The sequence below is a fragment of the Polistes fuscatus genome, unplaced genomic scaffold (assembly GCF_010416935.1).
Source record: "Polistes fuscatus isolate 324 unplaced genomic scaffold, CU_Pfus_HIC Scaffold6, whole genome shotgun sequence".
NCBI lineage: Eukaryota > Metazoa > Arthropoda > Insecta > Hymenoptera > Vespidae > Polistes > Polistes fuscatus.
In genome coordinates this window covers 1,528,925-1,551,694 of record NW_025113140.1, presented here as the reverse complement: position 1 = coordinate 1,551,694, position 22,770 = coordinate 1,528,925, and the positions used below count along the sequence as shown (strand labels likewise).

Sequence of the window (22,770 nt, the reverse complement as noted above, 5' to 3'; positions counted from 1 at the left end):
ACAAAAAAAGGAAGGAATATAATTATACAGCAATCAAGATTTTTTCGTTAACATCTTACGATCTATTTCTTTCAGAGATTATTTTTATATTTATTTTTCCGATATTTTTTGAACGCACGTATATTAGCATACGTACTAATTTATACTGCCGTAATAGATCATGTTTTATAATCAAATTCATGGTTATGTCTCGAAGAGAAAAATATGAACTGACGAATGACAATATATACGTTAAAATTGTTATATAATTAATGACGTTAATTTGTTCTTTAAAATAAATATATAGTAGTACTTGGGGAAATAAAAATAAAATATTTTTATAATTTCCGGTACTTATATATATATATATCGATATATATATATATATCGATTATATATATATAAATACTAATCGATATTGGTAATATAATTTATTCAAATTGATAAGAAATAGATAAATAAAATTATTTACAGAATGTAATTATAAGATAATAGTATGAAAAAGGAGAAGAGAAAAAGAAATTAAAAATAAAGAATGAAAGAAAGAAAGAAATACGACTGCGTGTGCCGACAATAAAACTTTATACGATTCATATAAATATAAGTTTATTTACATTGCAACAGATCCTCCATTGTCAAATAAGCGACAAAAGAGTAAAAATTACGCGTGTACGACTACACGAAGTTAATGAATAAATGTTAATTAAGAATAATTACAACGCGTCCTAGCCCAAAACACACGCCTCTCTTAAATAATATACATAGATTAGAAATTTTATAGTCTCAGAGGCGCGAAAATTGTGCCTTTCATTTTTTTACACGGGATACATATATATTTTTCTTTTATTTTTAATATATATATATATATATATATATACCCGTTTAGAACGATACTTATTCTTCTTCTTTATCTTCTTATTGCGATTTGGTTTGCGTTAGATCGTTCCTAACTACGGCCGCAGTTCATTTGGTATATTACAAACGATAACAAAACGTGGAAAAATTCGCTGAGGGTTGATTCGATTAAACGAGCATCGTTGCAAGGCCGTCTAGGGAAAAAGAGAGCGATTACGATTTTCGCATATCATCAGTCTTTCTCCCAAATAACGTATGTATCTTGTGGATCTTTTTTTATTTTATTATTGTTGTTTTGTTTTATTTTTTTATTGTTGTTATTTTTTAATTTTTTTTCCCCCAAAAAAGAAGCGTAAACGAAGAGCAATAGGAACGGTTTACGCGTTCGGTACGTAAATAGATTCAGCCGCAACCCCACCCCCTTACAACTCAATCCTAATCCCAATTCCCTTCCCCTTCCTTCTCTTCCTCTTATTTTCCCTCTCATGATTAATGATTTTAGAAAAATTTCGAGAGTAACTTACGTTTTCCCCTATTATTTCTTTTTTTTTCTCGTGTTTATACAAGCGATATAAAAAGTCGAACATCGTATTGCATTTCTATATAAATATATTATGTCGATAAGAGAATCATTGACGATTGAGAATAGTTCACACGTTACAACACGTCATGGTCATGAAAGCTGTGCAAAGATTAGTTTCACAGACCGTTCCCTTTATAACGAAAAAAGAGAGTTTATATATATATATATTTTTTTTTTATATATACACGAACGGTCCTTGACGCCGTATTATTGTAAACGTATGTATGACTCGAATAACAAGCCCCTTTTAAACCGTAGAAGTTTTTAATTAATTCGAGGTGCTCGAGTATTAAAGATTTTTCATTTCTTTAACTTTTATCCACACACTATGAAAGAACACCATAAAGACAAATTTGTTTTGTACGCGAATCCTCGTTGAAGTACGATTCCCACCCTCCCAATTCTCCCTATATTAGATGCACGTGATTGCTCGAACGACTCTTTTCGTGTATGGCACCAATAAGGGATCGATTTTAATATTAACGGTGGGTTATGGTGGCGGAGGTCTTCTTTGAGGTTCGGGAGTGTAGCGTAAACGAGCTCGAACGTGCTGAGGGCTGCCAGGTACTGAATTGCTTTCTGACAATCTCCTAGGTGGAGGTTGGGGTGGAGAAGGTGATATGTACCTACAACAAAATATATATATAAATAAATATATGTATATATATTTTTGAAGCGATCTGTTCCTGATTAGTTTATGTGTTAAATTTATTAGATTAATTCCACACCTTCTGGAGAACGAAGGAGATTGCTGATCTCCTATATTCCTTCTTAAAGCAAGGGGTGATTCGCCACGATTCAATCTCGGGGGTGGCTCCGGTGAAGGAGCACGATCACTTCCGAGCCTAAGACGAACGTATGACGCAAAACGTTTCTTTGCAGATTCCTTGGATCCACCTTGAGACGGTGGCATCGGGGGTGGTTCTTGTGTTAATTGATGCGCGAAACGTGATATTAATAATTGAGGACTGGTCGAACCATGAGAGCCTTGAGTAGGTGGTTCCGAAGGAAACCTAGATTTTGGTAATAAAAATATATATATATTAGATGTGATACGAGATTAATTTAATTTTAAATATATATTTAAGATTATACAAACCTCTTACGACTAATCATAGGACTTCCATATATATCCTGACTTTGTGGATGAGTTTGAGGTGCAGTTGGAATCTGACCGAGTCTTTGCTGTAAGAATGGAGAATATCGACCACTTTCGCAAGGTGGTTGTATTACACCCGGAGGATCAACATTCTCACGCCGCCAAGGAGAATAATCTCGTGCGAAAGGACTCAAAGATCGTGAGATGTTTTGCCATCGATCCTTGCTATTATCTCGTTCTTCGTAACGTCCGCCGTGATAAGGAGAATATGGTCTATTTCCTGAGTCTGTTATATTCGTGTCTTGTCTATATGGTGAAAATGGTCTTCCCTCTGATTTTCCTTGGCCATTGGAACAACGATTCAAAACGAAATCTTTATTTTGTTCAATCGATTGTCTATAGGGTGAAAATGATCGTTGATAGTTCAGTTCGCTTTGTTGAACTTCGTTGTTCATTGGCGGGGAGAACGGCCTGGAAATTTCTTTTCTTCTGAGCACATATGGACTACAGGATACATAAGCTGCACCATTTTCGCTACTAGATCTTTGATGAAATGGTAGAAAACTGGAATTCTGTGTCTCTTTGGTGCTATTAGATTTTAAGAAAGATGGTATTTCAGACTGTACCCTTAAATGAGCAGTTTGTTTCAGGGACACATGACCAGTAACTCGTTGCTGTCCCTTTGGAAACCTGAAACTGAATGATATGTTGTTAATTTTCTTCGTTTTTTACAATCTTTAATTCATCAATACACTGACTTCCGGGAGAATGACAAATGCCACTATCATATCCATGAAAATAGTATCATATATATATATATTTCATCTTGAAATCTGTAAAAGAACTAAGTCTATATAAAGTTAATAAAAGTTAGAGCATTAATCAAATTCATGCAACACAGATAAGGATGAAGGAATTTCCTATAAGGTTCCAAATTATATGGACTGTTTACGCTTTTCTCTATAGACCTGTAATTGGAGGATAAAAAAAACAAGAGAGGAAAAAAAAAGGGAAAAAAAGAAAAGAAAGAAAAACAAATCAAAATTTAAATAATTAAAATCATAATAATAAAATCTTTTTTAACATATTGACCGTATACAGGTAAAAATGATATGTGTGTCACATTATCAAAAATTCGTTAAATAATATAGAAATAAATAAAAAAGAATGCTTACCATGAGCGGGGGTTGAAGGGTGGGGTGTGTAACTGTTGCGTGCACAAACCAAACAACTCGAAATGAAAATTGGGCAGACATTTTGGGATTTTTGAGGTGTGTTTTTTTTAAGTTTTGGGGAATTTTTTGGTAATTTTTTGAGGAAAATGGAAGAAAGGGTAGGGACGAGAGAGCGGGGATGCTACGCTGCGCTGCCTCCCTCAAGCTCAACGCTGTAACACAATTTAACACGCACGCAAACTTTTAATCGTAACGTACGTCAAAGTTTTCAAATGTCGTTTGGTAAGACTCAAAGATAATCGTATAAATACTATTATCCAATGAATACCCAATTTTTTAAACACAGCATCATTTTTGAAGCTGTTTAAATACCTACCCACTAACTTTTAATCAATGCTAAGACATGTTAACATTTTTAAAAACCATATTATATGCAATATGCAATACCCGGTTATTTTCAAACCAAACCAAATAATTACTATATTAGTTGGGAAACTCATGCTATATTTAAAAATATTTCAAATTTTTATACGTAGCCTGTCTTTGAGTAAAATATTATCACATTATTTAAAAGAAAAATATTTGCTTTTATGTTTAATACTATGTCATTTAATCAATTTAAATACAATTTCTTAAATAATAATGCTAACCTTGGTTCCAGTTGTCGCATAACTCTACCAAACCACTGCTGGCAGCTAGCATTAGATAAAGAAGAATTTATATCCTCATCTTGTGGAACATCATACTTGCGGATGAAAGGATGTTCCATAAGTTTATGATATTTGGGTCGATGTTTATAGTTCTTTGTAAGGCAGCAACTGACAAAACTTCGAAACTCCTTAGAAAAAAATGCATCTGAAGGGAGGGACGGAGGATCATCCTGTACCACTCTGCTCAATACCTAGAAAGATATTCATAGAAATGTTAGAAAAAAATGTTCATTAACGTTTACTTTACCCAATTGAGAAATGTTTCTTTTTTTAAATACCTCAAAATCAGTCTTGCAATCTCGGTAGGGAAATACACCAGTAGCTAATTCAACTAGAGTAATACCCAAACTCCATACATCAGCTCGTATATCGTAATCTGGTTTAGTCGGATCTGGGGGATCTATTCTTTCAGGCTACAAGAAATAAATGATCAAATATACTTAATAAAATAATTCATATAATTATTAATTGATTTTAAAAAATAATGAATAATACTTACAGCCATATAAGCAGCACATCCTGCACTCCTAGTTTTTGCTTTACTATCAACTAATCGACCAGATATTCCAAAATCACATAATTTTACTCCTCCTGATTCATCAAGAAGAATATTACTAGGTTTTACATCTCTGTGAATGACACCATGCTTTTCCTTCAGGTACGAAAGGGCTTTCACTGTCTACAAAATAAATAATCTAATTAATAAAAAATGAATAGGATAATTTATATAATTACGATGATTTGATAAACTTACAGCAACTGTAACTTTTCCTAAGAAATCCTCCGGTATAGCCTGCCTACTTCTTTTTAATAATTTATCCAAGCACGTTGCCATTAATTCCATACAAATCCAAACATCAGATTCGGTAATAAAACAACCCAAACATTGTACAATATATGGACAATCATGTGATTTCAATACGACGTCTAAATCCATTATAATTCTTTTATTTTCTTCTGCATTACCAGAACGTCTCATTTGTTTGACAGCAATGACTACTCCACTAGGTTTATGCCTCATCTTCACAACATGTCCACAAGTACCATTACCTAACTCTCCTAGATGTTCTAAGTCTTTCATTTCTGTTAGATATTTTTCACCATTTATATTTAGAATACCATTCATTTTCATGATTTCTTGCAACTTAGATTCAAATTCACTGTCGTGCTTCTTTGGAGGTGCCATGTGCGATACTGGTAAATCCAGCTGCCTTCTTAATCGAGTAGGAGTACCCATTTCACCAACTAGATTAACAGAAATAATAATAATAATCATCAAAATAAATTTCCTGGTTAAAGCAACATACAATCTTTACATATGATTGCATAACAATTAAAATTAAACAATTGTAACAATATTTGAATAAAGTCCAAAAGTAAAATTAAATGTTTATACTATGACATACACTTTCATCTTATTCATATATTTTAGAGACTACTGGTATTGAATTTTCAAGCAGACGATTATGTGCAGATAAAATCTAATTTTTTACAATTCGAATTTTTAATAATTATTATCAAGGATAAAGGAAACATCAAAATAATTGATTTTGCATAATGTTCATTGAAAATACATCAGTCTCAAAGTCAACAGAAACGCAATGGTCAACATAACCTCTGTAAGGAAAACAGCACAGAGATGGAACTTTTAAACGACAACAATTTTTTGGAAAAAAACGAAAGCTATTATTATTCGAGTTATTAATCCTCGTTATAACTTACGTTGCTTTGGCCTGCGTACGGCAGGACTTGAAGTAGAACCAGACGATGACGGTTGCAGGCCCGTTCCTAAGCCAACCTCGCTGCTTTGCCTATCCCTATCTCTCGATTCATTTTCCGCTCGAAGGCGCTCTTGCAAATCTAATATTTTATTTTCTAGAGTGCTGGACATCGTTAAGATTCCTTTACACGCTTAATCTCACAGCGGTATATTATCTCGCACAAAATATTTGACAATTTTCACATCACTCGTCTGCCCTTTTTGGCAGCGAACATTGCGCCGCCGGTCGCACGCACTACGCCTACGCTATCTATTGGTAATTCTAATAACTACCGTAGGCGATGATTACATTTAAATATCAAAGAACATTATTTTTTCATTTAATTCAATAATTCATTTAATTGATAAACATATTTACTACGTAACTTTTGTATTTTAATAGAAAAAAATATAATAAGCAATTAATTGTTTATTTAATGATATTACGAAGATTAAAATTTGAAAAAAATATACGTAATCGTAAACAATCTTTATTTTTACATTAATCATGGAAGAAATTTATTTTGTACAAAAGTCCAGTTCTCGTACAGTAATTTTGTATTATACGAGCAAGCTTAGATTTATTTAAATGCTTCATTGTTTTATCGGAGCGAAAATTGTCTTGTGTTTTGCTAAAATTATTCAGACGATTCCGAAGATGCTTTTGACTTGGAAAATATTTTCTCCTCCATGACAAATGGAGTTTATTACAGTTAATCCTGCAAAACAGCAGCATTTGCAGCTATACTTGGATTGTTTACAACTTCTCCCAAACTTTCAAGCAATTCTTTTCTATAATCATCGAAGTCTCCATCAATTTCATTGATTTGTTGATTCTCTATTACATACAAGCAACATTCGGTATCTCTGATAAGGCGTTCGTCGTGAGATACGATAATAACACCTCCTTTGTAATGATTTATTGCATCAGCAAGTGCATCAATGGATTCAATATCTAAATTGTTCGTAGGTTCGTCAAGAATGACAACGTCAGGTGCATTAAGACAGAGTTCAGCAAGCGCTACGCGTGCTTTTTGTCCACCTGATAAATCTTTCATCTTAATTGTATGTGCGTGAGAACTAAGTCCGAATGTACCAAGCTGTTTCCTAGCTTTCTCATATGGTAAATCAAATAAGCGCATAAGATATTCAGATGGAGTTTCTTCAGCGGTAAGATGTTCTCCAGAATGTTGATCGAATCTTCCTATTCTCTATTAAAATAAGAAAGAATTATGTGAGATATAATAATTAAATAATATAAATATATTTTATTTTTTAAACTTACCAATCGATGATTTCTTATAAGTTCTCCATTATGCGGAGTTAATTCTCCAAATAATAATTTTAAAAATGTTGATTTACCAACACCATTTGGACCTACTATAGCTACCCTAGAGCTTAGATCTATACCAAAATCAACATTAATAAATAATGGTTTTTGTCCTTCATATGAAAATGTAACATCTGAAATAAAATATTGTAGATTAGAGATATGTGACTGGAAATATGATCATTATTATATACATACTATGAAGACCAAGAATTGGTGGTTGTAACGGTGGTGGATCGGGAAAACTGAATTTAACAATATATTCTCTGGGCCTCTGCAACAATTCTTGTGGACCAGTATCTTCCTCCTGCTTTTGCATTTTTGTTCTATTTTTTTCTTGTTTTCTAGTAAGCACTTCTTTTTGTTTCTTTTCAGCTTGTTTTTTACTTTGACCAGAAGCTTTAAGATCTTTAAGGCGTTTTTCTTGTTTTTCATAAGCTTTAATCATTTCTTTTTTTTTCTGTTCGTACATCTTTTTAAACATACTATAATTTCCTTTGTAATAATATAATTTTTGTTGATCCAAATGGATTATATCTGTACACACATTGTCTAAGAAGCTTTGATCGTGGGATACAATAAGTAACGTTTTCTTCCATCCTTGTAAATAATTATCTAACCAGATCACAGCATTCAAATCTAAATGATTTGTCGGTTCATCAAGTAACAATAAAGTAGGTTCTACAAACAACGCTCTTGCTAAAGAAACACGCATTCTCCATCCACCAGAAAAATTTTTAGTCGCACGGTCCTGCATGGAACGACTAAAACCTAAACCAGCTAAAATTCTTCTAGCACGTGGTTCTGCAGAATCAGCACCAATGGCTTTTAATTCTTCATATACCTTTAAAACATATATTATGTTATGCTTTAATAAACATACAATAGAATAACGAATAAAATAAACTACTACCTCTTGTAATCGGTCTTGAACCGTATTATCTCCTTGTTCAATTAATTCTTCTAATTTTTTACATTCAACCTGTAACTCTTTACATTTTACATCAGCATTCAAGACAACCTCTACGGCTGGAGTATTATCAGCTATAACTTCTTGTTCGCAATATAATACATCTATATTAGGAGGAATTGCGAAAGCTCTTTTAGCAATATGTCGAAGCAAAGTAGTCTTCCCATGCCTGCAAAAATGTTCATATTGTTCATAATAATTTATAAATGCAGATGCACACTAAAATTAAGTCTAATACATACATTAAGTCTAATTACATACCCATTTGGTCCTACTAAGCCATATCGTCTGCCTTGAGCTATTAGTAAACTGGCATTGGTAAATAATTCTTTACCCTTAGCAGCAATACTAAAATTTTCAACTTTGATATCTACCGCATTTTCTAATTGTTGATTACCACGTTGTTGCGTTTGACTTTGTGAAACAGTAAAATTTGATTCTAATTCACTATGACCCTGACCACCAGGTTTCGTCAACATTTCCACCGTTTTTTCATATTCTTGTTGCTTTTTTAATTTCTTTTTTTCCTTATGCGTTAACTTCTTACCCGTTTCCTCGATTTCCATGTTCGAAAGCTTTTTGCTGACATCAGAATCTTTATCGGCTTTTGACATACTGATCGACTTGCACGCACCGCGTGGATTTAACCTTACTTTTTTGCCCTACTTTCTACACTAGATGCAATAAAGTTAGCAGAAGGACAGTAGCGCCATCTAACACCTAAAAATATTTATCAGGATATTAGAAAAAAAAAAGAAGGAAGAATGCAATTGATCCAATTAAAATCTAATAAAAATGTTTTGTTTATAAATATATAAATAATTAAATAAATAACACACGAGAGATATATTACTGTGTGCACATTACTGTAATTATCGTTTTAACGAGATATTGCAATTTTCATTTGGTGTTACCCTTATATAGAAATTTAATTTAATCGTTTTTGGCATTAATTATTAAAAGTTTATTATTAGAATTTACATAAGATTAATATATTCTAATAATGTGTGACTTTGTGGATGCAATAAAAAGACCACTTTCTATACCTCCACGTTTTGTAGCTTATTTAGAAAAGCATAAAATATATGAATTATTTCAGGTAAATTCATCTGTTTTAATTTTTAAAAAATTTATTACATTCTATTGATGTATTTTACAGGAACTTGCTAAACAATTAATAATTGATCAACCAGAGGACCATATTCTTTATATGAAACAATGTTTAGAACATGCAGTAAGAAAACGAGATATTCCAAGAATTATTCTTCTAGCACCACCAATTTTTGGTAAGAAATAATCCTAATCATAAGAAATTGTATTAATTATTGGTTTAATTATGTTTATAGACAAAATGGCTTTGGCGGAAATTTTTCGAAAAGAATTAGGACTTCAACCGATCACTGTGGAAGATCTTCGTGAAAAAATTATTAATAAGGTAAAAAGTTAAGTATTTAAAGAATAGTTTGTTGTTGTTAAATCTCTCAATAGTATTCTAATCTAATTTAGAATGTATGTTTATGTAACGAATCCGAAGATCTGGCAATGAATATGTGGAAATTATTAAAGTCTGGAACTTTACACAGTTCTGGTTGGATTTTAGTTGGTATATACAAAATTGTTAACTTTAATTGAAAAATATTAATAGCAAAAAGACAATACAATATTTAGAAAATTAATTTTATTTTGCTTAGATGTGCCAAGAACAAAAAAAGAAGCTCGAGCTTTTCAACGACTTGGAATAATACCCACGCATGTTTTTCAAATCATAATGTCGAATGATTTAGGTGAAATATCCGAAAAGAATTCTAATTACACACTCGATAATAATGATATACGCCCTAATATTAATAACGAAGAAATGCGGACGTATAAACGAAATCTTCGTGGACTACGGGATGCTTATGCTAATTTTTTAATTGTAAATTATTATACTTTAAAAAACTAATGCAAATTTTATTATCAATACTTTGTATTTAGGAAATTGAAATAGGAATTAGATCGATCGAAGAATTAGGAAAGGATTGCATAGCATTAACTAAATTAAAAAAACATTCTGGTGCACCTTCTCTTTTCCGAATTGCCCTAATCGGTTCTCGAGGTTCGGGGTGTCGTACTTTAGCCAAATATCTTGTGAAAAGATTCGATCTTATAGATGGTATATTGTTTATAAAAAAACATTCGATAAATATGACTTATAAGTTATGTTTGACAATCTCTAATAACTTTGAAAAATAATAATTAATTTATAGTGGACTTTAATTACATCATGAAACAAGCAAGTCTCCAAGAAACACCTATAGGTGAAGTATTACGATTATTTGAACATAATTGGAACCAAAAACTTAAAAAGAGAATACAAGTAGTTGATGTAAATAATTTTTAAATATATTTACAACAATTACAGAGTGGGCTATAAGTTTTCAGATGAACTGGAAATACTTAAACGATTTTAAAAATCAATTATTTTTTCCCCAGATCTTTTAGACTAATTCTGTTTTCAAAATATTAAATTACAAATCTAGATTGTAAAATTACAAGCCTAACTATAGGTCTAAAAAATATCAAATAGGAATAATTGATTTTAAAAATTTTGGCCCACCTTATATAATATTTAATTCTTCCATAGTTTATAATCGATTTTGTCTTCATTCTAGAACTACGTAAAAAAGCCTGAATGTTTAAGCAAAGGATGGGTTTTAACGAATTATCCAGTTACTGTAGAAGATTTTAAACTCTTGGATATGATTGATACACCCCCAAATAAGTATACTTGAACGATAATATTCGAATTTCTGACTAACACTTACAATTAAAAACTTTTCAGAGTAATCTTTGTCCAAGTGAGCGAAGAAATACGTAAAGAGAGACTTTTAAATCGTCGATACAATATTATCACCGGAAGCAAGCATAATCTTATTTCGTGCAATGATTATAAAAAGAAATTTGACTGTGAATTAGGGGTACACCCTAACGATTATGTTAATGTCGTCGCAGAAGAAGTAAGAATAAATGCAATGAAAAAATATATCTTCATATTTTTAATCAATCGATACAAGGAATTCTTTTGCAAATTTAGATATGTAAATACGACTATAATGTCGGAGAAATGTTGGAATATGCCGGAGAATCAGTTTTCGTAATCGATGGAAATGCTGACGAACGATCAGTCAGAGAAAGTGTGGAGGGTTGTTTGATGCAATCAAAGATGTACAGTAAACCTAGAGTACCACAACCAACGTCAAAAATTGATCTACGTGATGTAGAATTTGATCCATATGATGAACCTGATATAAGTATTTTTGATACAATAATGCCACCTGAATATAAATATTCTTTTATATAAATTATACTTTTTTTTTCTATCAACTATAATAATAATATAAATTATATAAATATAATAAAAAAGAAAGAGAGAGAAAAATAAATTTTAAAGAATATAAATAATATTGCTTAAAAATTTTTAATTTGACGAATATAGCTTATAGAACTACCCTTTGGTAATGTCATTTGTCTATTCGTGTACACATTCTGAATACATGTAGAAAGAGGGTGCAGCAAGAGAATACGTTCCTTGGTGATTCTACTACCCTGGCAAACGAAGCATCCCGTTTTCGCAACGTCACTCGACGTTATATGTATATAGGTAAAAACCCTCGTAGTTGAAGGAAATATGAACGATAGTCTGTTTTCCTGTGATCTTTTCTTTTGATTGAAAGACAAAAGTACTTTTAGAATTAGATTTGAATTTCAATCCCTATATAATATTTCTATCATATCGTTCAAAGCAATATTATTTCTTTTTTCAAATAATTTAACGAATTATTTTCTCTCCAAATTATTATCCCAATTCATTTCTACGTTTATTAAATAATTTTCGTTGTTATTTTCATACTTGATATTATTTTTCATTAATTAATTAAGATTAATAGTATATAATTCTGAACATCTAGAGAATAATTTTATTGATAAAAATTCACACGTTAAATAAAAACGTAATCATTATTATTTCTATACTGATAGATATATTGGAACATACGATTAATGAATTTTTAAAATATACGAATAAGACTGTAGCATTAAATAAATAATATACATGCGCGCGAAGGAGTAAAATAAAATATTTAACTAAATTATATATCGTTTGTCATATGCATTTAATTGCCTCAAACGCGAGGCATATTTCTAGATCAAGGACTCATAGAATCCTGCTGGTTATTCTACTGTAAAACCTGCTCAATAGGATGTAATCCTAACAAATGCGCCCTCCGAACATTAGGATCACTGTTATACAACTTGACATTTGACCGAATGGAATATGGTGTTCAAGTTACTGGGAGAACATCAAAACAAAGAATATCCTTACATAGATAATACTCGTTCTAACGAAAATTCAAGCTATCTATATACACCTTGAAAGCAACACAACGTATGGTGTAGTACATAAGTGATGTGAATCAAACTCGAAACTAACACGTAGAGAATCAACACAAGATGTCAGGATACTAGCACTATTCAGAAGGCTACTGCTTCTCTATACTATCATCTTACCACTATATCACTTCTAATGCATATCGCCATAAATTAGATACTGAGCTTACTAATACTTAGAAATATAACATAACTTTTGATACATAAGTTTAGAAATATTTTAATAATATCAAAAAGCTAACGAGTGCAAGCCCGATTAATTGCATTACAGGATTGACAATTAGCATATAAAACGCATTAATTAACAGACTCGTTATAAGCTTTTCAACAGTACACTATACCAAAGTATGTGAGATTTCTAAAGTTATCAAAGGACTTCAAAAGCCATAGCAAACGTAGATACCAGGATACAATAAGGCGAATAGATTGATGGTGAAAACGTATCCTTGGTCCTTGATATGCATTCTACTAACGCTGCGCGCCTATCACCAACAAATGTCACGAGTATGCGTTTCCACGAGACATATCCTTTATAATTATCATATAAATAAAAAAACATATTTTTTTTTTACGTGTATCCCCGAAACCATTAGGCTTGTATGAATTAGCAACAACTCTTTCGTATAAGTAATTAGAACGAATACGTTACATCGATTCGATCGTATATTGCGCAGCTATAAAAAAAAGAAGAAAAAAAAAAGCAATTAACGCGTTGCTAAACATTGAATTTCCTATAACCTCGCATTTTATTGACGTTCTAGAATGAATTTATAGCCCAGAAATATTCGCCGTATCAGGATACCATAAGGAAGAATATTTTTTAACGTCGTAGAGAAGTAAAAACACCCTTGTCGTATGGAAAATATTCTCTAGACCAGGACCTCATGCAGGAAAAATCATTCTCTTATGACATACCACATCTTTCCACGCGATTATCTTGATTTCCTTCGTATCCTTCCCTTTCGTGCTCGTCAATGTCCTGTCATTCGTCAAGAGAGTGGCGCCAGAAGCATTTGCAACACCAGGCTGCTATAACTCAGAAACGTAACCTGGAGGATCTCTCCTCAGCTTTGTATCCTTCATACTCTGAAAACACCCCTGGCGTTTTCGCGACGACAGGGTAGCAGGACTTCCAGATGATTTATGGTTACTTGCTGATACACACCTGAAATGTATTCAATCCTGTCACTCTTAGAACTACCGAGGTGTCTCCGGTATTTTTCGTTAAAATAAAGATTAAGATATTTTACTTGGAAGATTATACGTGAAAACAACAAAAAAATAAATAAAGAATCGTTAGAAAACTGAATAGAAAGGAATAAGAAAAAGGATGGAAACCAAATGGAAACCTTGATTAATTCTATGTACCTTGATTGTTACATTCTGACGATATACCTCAACGTATTCTAAGTTATTTAAAATACCGATCACTTAAAGAAATCATCTAATGGTTTTATTTTATTGTATTGCACACTATCGACATGATTGCGTCTTCTGTACATCTTAATTCTAGTCGTGGATCACAGGCGATCATAAAGTAGAGCATATATCCTCCCGAAAAAAATTCCCAATATTCGTTTGGCTAACGGAAGGTTTGATTGGTAGTCGTGCGTATACTGCAACAAACATGTATGCAAAGCCAGTTATTTTTCTTTTTTCCTTGTCGTTCAATACTCCATTTCATTTTCCTATACAACCAAGCTCCCAGGTATCTATCTCAATATTCCCTTATAGAAAATAAAGATTTACTTTCTATATATCCTGTACGCAGAATATTTCCATGTTTAAAATATTTAATTACACACTCCATGCATACTTAATAATTGAAAGATGTTAATGATTTAATATTTTTTTGTTCATAATTAAATATCTCTTTCTTTGTAACAACAATAAAAGCAATATTTTTATCTTTCAAACCCAATTAATTACGTTCAAGATATATAAATTTAAAATAAATTAATTAACGACTAATTGTAAGTGTTAACATGATTTACCATATCTCGAGTTTCAAAGAACAAATTTGATTTTCAATCAAGACACCAAGCGTCAAATGGAGGAAATCCTGTTTTCGTTATTTATCGAGTTCACGTAAGAATACAGTACAAGAATTTGTATATCTCTAGGATATAAAATTGGTACAAATTGTCTTAGATAAAATCTGAAACGAGAAGATTTTTTAATTTATTTTTCCTTGCTTGAGAATAATTCTATTACTTCAACTACGTGCTAGAGAACAATGACAAAGTTTCAAATATATGAATATACACATAGATATTTGACAATACGTCATAACTTGCAGTAGTGAGTGGTAAGAGAGATGTCAGAACGTCTTTCACGCGCTTAGGGTATCGTTTGCATTATTGCTCGGAGAAACAATGCTTCCATGTCGACGTTACTGCATCCTTGCCTCTTAAAACCCGGCAGCCTCTGGGCGTTTAAGTCCTCAAACCGTTCTAATTGAGGTTCCTCCTCGTTACCGCGAAAGAGTTACCGGAAACAATGGCTGGAACAATGAGAAGACAATTGCACGTAGCGTACAACTTCGCTAACAAAAGGGCGAACCCGTCTTTCCCTTCCTTTCCTCTTACCTATCTCTTTCTCTCCCTTCCACCTCGTTTCTCTCACTTTATTTCCTTCTCAATTTTTTCGCTTTCATTGTTATGCCGACACTGTAGAGTAAACTAGGGGTCGTGAAAATGAAACACAACAAGCGAACCGGATGCAAAAGAATAGTGCTCCTGGATAGAAGAGTAGTAGTAATAATATTACTAAAAGTAATATTACTAGTTGTAGTAGTAGTCGTGTAGTAACAATTTCCAGTAGTTAATATCAACGCTTGACTCGACGAATTTATATGTTCCGTGTTTTACTATTGATAACTTTAACAAAAAACGAATCGTATTTATTCATTTCAATAGACGTTTTGTGTTTCACGAGAGAAGGATGGAACGAATAATTAATACGGCACAGAAAGATTCCAAATCTTGAAACGATGTGTTGGTAGGTGGTTGAATAGACTCGCGTTAAAATCGATGCCAAGTAGAGAATCGGGCGCGATGGAATTGCTTAAAAGGAAAAACGTAGCTCATCAAAGGAACTAGTACTTAATTCTGCGAAAAGGGCCGAAAGAATGGAAAGAAAAATGGAAAAATCGTGGCCGCCTATCCGTCGGTGAACGAAAAAAAAGAAAGAGAAAGAGAGAGAGAAAAAGGAAAGGAGTAACAAAAAGAAAAGAAAAAATGAAAAAGAAAGAGAGATAGAGATAGAGAGAGAGAGAGAAGAAGAAGAAGAAGAAAATATAGTCGAAGCTGTCTCAGCTGAGGCAGCACCCGCGTCTCATTTTGCTCGAGTGCCCTCGCGAACAGGGAAACATTTCAATTAATTACTGCGTAATTAAAATATGAAAAAGTAGTCATTATCCCGCGTTTCCGCGTCGGTTATCCAACAACTTTGGCTTTCAACTCTCTCCACTCGTATCGTCCATTCGAAAGAATCGTTCCTCCTTCCTCTCCTTCGCTGTAGTTTTCCGTATCCTCGCAACAGCCCGTCTCCGTCCCTTCCCTCTCTACCTTTTTCTCTTTTCCTCTCTCTCTCTCTTTTTCCCTTTCTCTTTCTCTGTAGTCGCGATTTCCACCTTTCGCCGTCTTTCTCCTCGTTCTCCATATCAACCCTCGTTTTTCATTTCTCTCTGACACAGATAATACGAATAGGATGTGCGCGTGTCTGTGCAACGCGAGAGTCGCACCCTCGTCAGAGGCATTAATTATGCACGTGTCAGGTAATTCCGGAGTGCCTGCCAGTCGGTAAGCAGCGTAGACGGGCGTCATGTGTACGCGGATGCAGAAATAAACATTTTCAGGTGCGTCCTCTCTCACACGCTTGACCCGTCACCGGCATCGCGTTGATTTTTTTCAGAACTTCGTTCTGAGAACGAATGAACGAACGAACGGCTATATCTTTTCTACAGATATTATTCATCTATCCATGTTGATTCTACGTTACTAAAACATATGTACAAATAATATTATTAATTTACAACATTACGAGCGTAAATATCTCTTAACGAGATAAATTCATTAATATGTCGTTATTCGTAAAGAATATGATCGTTCGTGGATGTTGTGGTAACGATAACGAAGCTATCGTCGATTGATTGTGAGAAACAAGCTCGAGTATGATATCCTATCGACGCGTCTATTCGAGTGTCTATCGACGAGAGAAGGTGAATCTTAATTCATCGTGTTTAGTTGATTCGGGGGAAAGCGACGCTCGAGGGGTTCGTTCCTTCGTGCCTCCCATCTATCAACGGAGTATAGACCGGATGGAGGCACGAAATCCTCCCCGCCCCACTTCTCCTTCAAACCGCACGTCGCTAACTTTTCAATCTCGGTCGAATAATTCGTCGGAAAGCCCCGCGGTTACCTCGGCAACGATCTGGCCTCTCATTGGCCGTTTCACATCTTCGTTTTCCTCCCTCTATCTCCTCTTTCTCTCTCTCACTCTCTTTCTCCAACCTCCCTCCAACTTTCCATCCCTCCAGCAGCAGGAGCGGCAACAGCAGAGTTCCCCTTTCAGCTTACCTAGCCTTTACTCTTCGTATTCTCCTTACCACGAGCGCCACCCCTCCCTCCTCCGCGCACTTAGCCCCGTGGTTAACTTCAATGAGCGGATAACAAGCCACCCCTCAACTACGGCTTGTAATATTCACTCGTATAAATGGACTCGCGGCTTTGTCAAATCAACTGTCGTTTGTAAACAAGTAATCCTCTCGACTTTGGCGACGCTGCGCTACGAAACATCCCTCGTCTTTGCTTTCCTGGGACGATTATCCCTCTTGGACCTAGCATCTTTGATCAACCTTGAAACCGAAAGTGGAACTTTCGTATATTTCGTCGTCGGTGTTAAAGTTTCCAAGCCGTATGAAATCCATTTATGTTGTTAAACAATCCAATCTTTTAACGTATATAATAATACTTGACGATATAATACAACTTGACAATTGGACGAATGATGAATCTATTAATGGATTTCTACTAATTCCATCAAAACGCTTCACTCGTTCGGTCCACTGCGGAGCGAGAAATTTTCATTTAATTCTATAACAAAAATACGACCGTTCTCGTGAAATCTCGTTAACGAGAATACAAGAGCCCTCCACTTATCGAGGGACTCTACTTTCCATCTCGTAGTGTCCCGAGTATTACCATAACATAAACGAGCCAATCAAGCAGCTTTGTGACAGCAATCGTCCCTTGATTACCCAACTCTTAGATCCAAACCAGGGATATGATTATATCGGATAATCGTTTCCCTTATAGAGATTCCAATGATAACACGCGCGTTAGTTTTATCTGTCATATCTATTCTGCTAAAATAATATTAATCATTAGTTAACTCGATCGAGATAATTATTATCGTATTGAAATAATTACTTCGTCGTGATAATTGTATAACGTATTTACCTCAAAAGATGAGAGATACTTTCTTAGATACATTTTTTAAAGATCCAAGAAAATTTATAAGACTGTTATCACGTAGAAATATTTTGTGGAAAGATAAGCAATGATCAAATCCAACGAAATGGCACCATTTGCCATGGAAACACGCGTGTCGAAACTCGAAAGTGGTCATGGGGGTAAGAGGGTACCCCGTACGAAGTCCTGAAGAGTCCGCAGTTATAGGAGACGAACGAACAGGGCCGCCTTTCACTCGTAATTGGAACCGCGGGAGTCTGACCAACGTCCGTGTTCAAGCACTCTTTTTCCCATAACCACCATCCTTCGAGAGTGTCTCCGCTTCCCTGTAAAGAAAGGAACACAATAGGCAACATACTTAGTCGATTCGTTCGAAGCGTGTCTCAGATATTTTCTTGTTTAACTTTCAATACCGCAAAAAATACTCGTTCGCGTAGAAATGCATAATCTTTTCAACGAGAAGTCAATGATACTTTTACGAAGTCAAAGTTTTTTCTTATTTTCTTTCTAATCATCTCTTACAACAGTGATATTAGAAGAACAAGTTGTCAACACACGTACTATAAAAAAAAAGAACACTGTGTCAATCGTGACTCGCTAGACTGCATTCATCAAGTGAATTCGTACTCTTAGCCATAAATTGACGGGATCGTAATTATTTTCTTTTCCAAAGCTAGAAAATAATAATAATAATAATGATAAGAATAAAAAAAAGGGAAGAAGAACCCCTACCCTTTGACGTCTTAAGGACGTTACATCGCGTTGTTAACCGGAGACATTGGAATAAGCAAAGGATAAAAGAGTGCCGTTCATAAACGTGGTAAAACAGTGAAAAGAAAAAAAAAGAAAATTCAAATGAATAACCGTATATAGAAGAAGAAGAAGAAGGGCGTGTATATGCGTCTTTTTTCTCACTTAATGCGTGGGATTTGTAGAAATGGACTGAACGAGGAACATGTCAATCTTTTTTTCTTGCTCTTCATTTTTCAAAGAGCATCCTACGGCTCGGATAATATCACGTTGGTTTGTTAATGAAAACTTGCAGCGCAATCGTATCACCGAAAATTATCTGTAAGAAAGAAATCGTTAGTATTATTAACAAATAATAATCTTTGTACAATATGTAAAATATAAAAACAATGAATTAATTGTTAAGTTTTAATTACTTCTTTGTTACCTCGTGTTTTCTTTTTCTTCTTTTTTTATATATAAAGGCCAAAGCAATATTGTGACATAGAGAAATTAGAGACAATGTTTACGAGGAAAAAATTTTACAAAGCTCTTGAATCACGAAAGAAAAATGCAAGTTGAAAAACGTGCACATGCATATTTAGAGACCGGAGGGTCCTGTTCATTACTACTATACAACACCGTACATTACAATCATCGACAAAATATTCGTGTATTCGCAGTTATATTCATACGCACGGTCGCACGTCAATGGATTTTATATTTGCTGTGATTGTTAACGGCTTCGAAGTTCTTTGCCTCGCGATTTGATCCCTGCTCTCTGCCCATCACTGTTCTAAATCGTTCCACCGTGATCCTCTTCACAGTCTTTTATCCGTATTTACCAATTCGTGGCAACGATCGCTATTATTATCGAGTCATCGATTTTTACAAGTCCTATTGGAGGAATGCTATCACCTTTTATAACATAAAAATGAAAACTACAAAATCATCAACTATCATATATTGCAATACAATAAAAAAATAAATGTAAATGCATACTTATATAATAAATGATTGTCTACTCGTCGTTATAGAATAAAACATAAAAGTCAAAAATTTTACAACACTATGAAATATTACAATATAATACAAAATTAATACAAATACATAGATATAAAACAAGTTTTTGTAAAATGTCTATCATGATTTGATAAAATGATAGAAAACAAAAATTCTTTTAATTCTAAAATGATAAGATAATGCATACTCTTATTTTCATTACTTTTTTATAAAATATAATTATAAAAATTATATATAATAAGAAAACGTTTATAGTATTTATACTTACAACATTTTTGTATCTGAATCTGCAGGTGTTATACTAAAATTCCGCTAGATGGCGCTTTAACGATATATCACATTATAAGTATATAAGCTTTCTCGCAAGTACTATTTATCGACTTAGTTTCTATATATATCTTCCTTTGAGCTACCCTGTCGTACTTGCTTCGGCAGTACATATACTAAAATTGGAACGATACAGAGAAGATTAGCATGGCCCCTGCGCAAGGATGACACGCAAAATCGTGAAGCGTTCCACATTTTTTGCAATTGTAAATTAAATTCTTAAAAAAATTCTGCATATGTTCTTCATCTTCTTATTCTTTTTCTCTTTACAATGGCGAATTTCTGAAAAACATTAATTTTACATTTTAAATTTTGTTTAAACTTCTATGATACGAATATTAACGTATTCATTTACGAAGAGAATACCAACAATTTTATTAGAATAGAAATAAAGAAAATTATCGATAATGATCATCCGAAAGAAAGGACGGTGATTCGAAACCAATTCTAACACAACAAACCCTCTTTTCTTACTTCCATCAATTTAGCTTCGTCCGGATCACGACAGATGCGATAATAAAACGAGCTTCACATACACGAAACACATCCCCTCGTAAAACATCCAATTTAAGGGTGCGATACTGTATATTAGATGGTATTAGGTGACCTGATTCAATCAAGGTATACATTGGTATTGGTTCTGTAAATACAAAATTGACAAGAAATGTACTATCCTTTAATCATTTGATAGAAACATAATTATTGATTATTCATTTTAATAAAAATAATTGAACGAACTATAATCATTTTTGTTAATTATTCTAAATAGCAGAATGACGATAAACGATATGGCCTTTCAACGATGACAGAGATACCCTTTGTTTTTTATTTTCGAAGTTGCTCAACTCTCTCACTCGTTCTTATCTTATCTTCTATCACTCATTTATTCCCCTCTTTTCAGTGTTCTCGGCGCCCTTTTCTGCGCCCGGTAAGAAGACGCCTAGCCGCTTTGCCGCCCCTTGAATTAATCTCTTGCATACGTTAATCCTAATGAATTCAGAAAGGCGTTCCGATCCATCGCATTCACTGCTCAACATCGTAAAGAAAACTTTACAGGTGTCGATATGGTATAACGATGCCCTATAAAGAATAATTTAAATAAATACATTTTAAAGTAAGAATCTTGTTGTAGAAAACAAGATCATTTTTACGTGTAGTAGTGGAATAAATTTTCTAATAAAACAAACCTACACAATATTTAACAGAAAAGTAGAATACGTCAATATACTGTTAAATAATCGATACGTTTGAGATAAATCAATATAAGCGTATATTACATAAGCATTTGTACACCCCATTGACTTTATCGTCATATTTTTATATTTTATAGTTGATGGTGAATACAATTTCGTAAAAAATATAAAATATATCTACTTATAGGAGAGCAAATCTATGTATAAGATGTATCCTATGTGTAGGTGCTTACAAAAGCTAAGTAGTGTAGTGTAGTGAATAGACTAACAGGGTGCTGTTGAGCTCAGGGCCACGAGAGAAATAGTGGAAGCATGAAGGCGGTTGAGAAAGTAGAGGCAGTTTGAGGATTTGTGAGTATATGCATCATGCATATTTACGCTCACAAACTACCCCTCCAAAGGGCACGGGGAGTGAGAAGATACGGTAGGAAACTCCAAATAGCTAGGAATGTATTTATGTAAATATGGTGCACATCAATTTCTCCTATATCTGGCACATCTAACGTTATCCTTTCTTGAAATTGATGGATATAAATCGACTTGATTACGATATCATAACGATTTGATAAGTTACTCTAAAAATGTTAAATATTACTCGAATAATCGATACGGTTACTCTGTAGATATATTTAATAAAATTACGTTTTTATATATATATATATATGATTGGTAATAATATAAATAATCTAAGTTAATTTAATTAAATTCGATTATGAGAGAGAAAAACTTGATCCCCATCAATTTGTATTCAATCTTACTCAGTCTTGTTTGCAGAAAGTAATCAAAAGGAAAAAAATCACGAAGATTGAACTAAGTTTGATAAAAGGTGGTAATGGATCTTTGCTTCCCTTCGATCGTACTAATTTCTTCCTCGCGTAATGATTATCTCTTTAAAATTGAAAGGGTTGTGGGACGATGAATAGAAAAAAAATCAGGAGATAAGTTTGAAATTGAGATAGAAAACAAGACTGCATCATAATAAAGCTACAGAAACGTTTCACATCCAATTTGCTCCTCTCCTTCTACGGTAATCGCTTGCCAATTACTTCCTCCCCTATCAACCCACCTCCGTTAGCCGACGCGGCTCTACGTTTGGTAGTCCTTACCTTACCAACTCGTGCGAGCCCTATTATATA

General features: G+C 33.5%; 3 protein-coding genes, 1 long non-coding RNA gene and 1 other non-coding gene across 6 annotated transcripts; 2 read left to right on the top strand and 3 right to left on the bottom strand.

The window, feature by feature from the left end:
* Positions 1–544: 544 nt before the first annotated feature.
* Positions 545–6,429, bottom strand: LOC122522997 (dual specificity mitogen-activated protein kinase kinase 7-like). The gene is made up of 8 exons (XM_043644491.1): positions 6,124–6,429; positions 5,156–5,646; positions 4,901–5,080; positions 4,680–4,814; positions 4,342–4,592; positions 2,517–3,212; positions 2,146–2,430; positions 545–2,043 (listed from the first exon to the last, which is right to left on the bottom strand). Exons 1-8 carry the CDS (start codon positions 6,290–6,292, stop codon positions 1,908–1,910), a joined length of 2,343 nt encoding a protein of 780 aa, XP_043500426.1. The 5' UTR covers positions 6,293–6,429; the 3' UTR covers positions 545–1,907.
* Positions 6,430–6,677: 248 nt separating this feature from the next.
* On the bottom strand, positions 6,678–14,972 carry LOC122523001 (ATP-binding cassette sub-family F member 1). The gene is made up of 8 exons (XM_043644498.1): positions 14,883–14,972; positions 14,257–14,504; positions 13,804–14,053; positions 8,722–9,180; positions 8,404–8,629; positions 7,689–8,334; positions 7,446–7,624; positions 6,678–7,371 (listed from the first exon to the last, which is right to left on the bottom strand). Exons 4-8 carry the CDS (start codon positions 9,072–9,074, stop codon positions 6,874–6,876), a joined length of 1,902 nt encoding a protein of 633 aa, XP_043500433.1. The 5' UTR covers positions 9,075–9,180; positions 13,804–14,053; positions 14,257–14,504; positions 14,883–14,972; the 3' UTR covers positions 6,678–6,873.
* On the top strand, positions 9,223–11,816 carry LOC122523008 (adenylate kinase 8). Of its 2 annotated transcripts, none has more exons than XM_043644520.1 (10): positions 9,223–9,328; positions 9,620–9,746; positions 9,807–9,895; positions 9,967–10,063; positions 10,152–10,378; positions 10,438–10,615; positions 10,710–10,828; positions 11,115–11,224; positions 11,285–11,459; positions 11,537–11,816. In XM_043644520.1, exons 2-10 carry the CDS (start codon positions 9,671–9,673, stop codon positions 11,801–11,803), a joined length of 1,338 nt encoding a protein of 445 aa, XP_043500455.1. In that variant the 5' UTR covers positions 9,223–9,328; positions 9,620–9,670; the 3' UTR covers positions 11,804–11,816. The 2 variants fall into 2 exon arrangements, with proteins under 2 accessions (XP_043500455.1, XP_043500454.1); XM_043644519.1 differs by having other exon boundaries at positions 9,223–9,559.
* A 5,561-nt stretch (positions 14,973–20,533) lies between the features above and the next one.
* On the top strand, positions 20,534–20,640 carry LOC122523710. Its single transcript, XR_006305359.1, has one exon. It is a non-coding gene; the product is annotated as a U6 spliceosomal RNA (small nuclear RNA).
* Positions 20,641–20,685: 45 nt separating this feature from the next.
* LOC122523049 lies at positions 20,686–21,241 on the bottom strand. The gene is made up of 3 exons (XR_006305236.1): positions 21,180–21,241; positions 20,916–21,081; positions 20,686–20,723 (listed from the first exon to the last, which is right to left on the bottom strand). It is a non-coding gene; the product is annotated as an uncharacterized LOC122523049 (long non-coding RNA).
* Between the last annotated feature and the right edge of the window lie 1,529 nt (positions 21,242–22,770).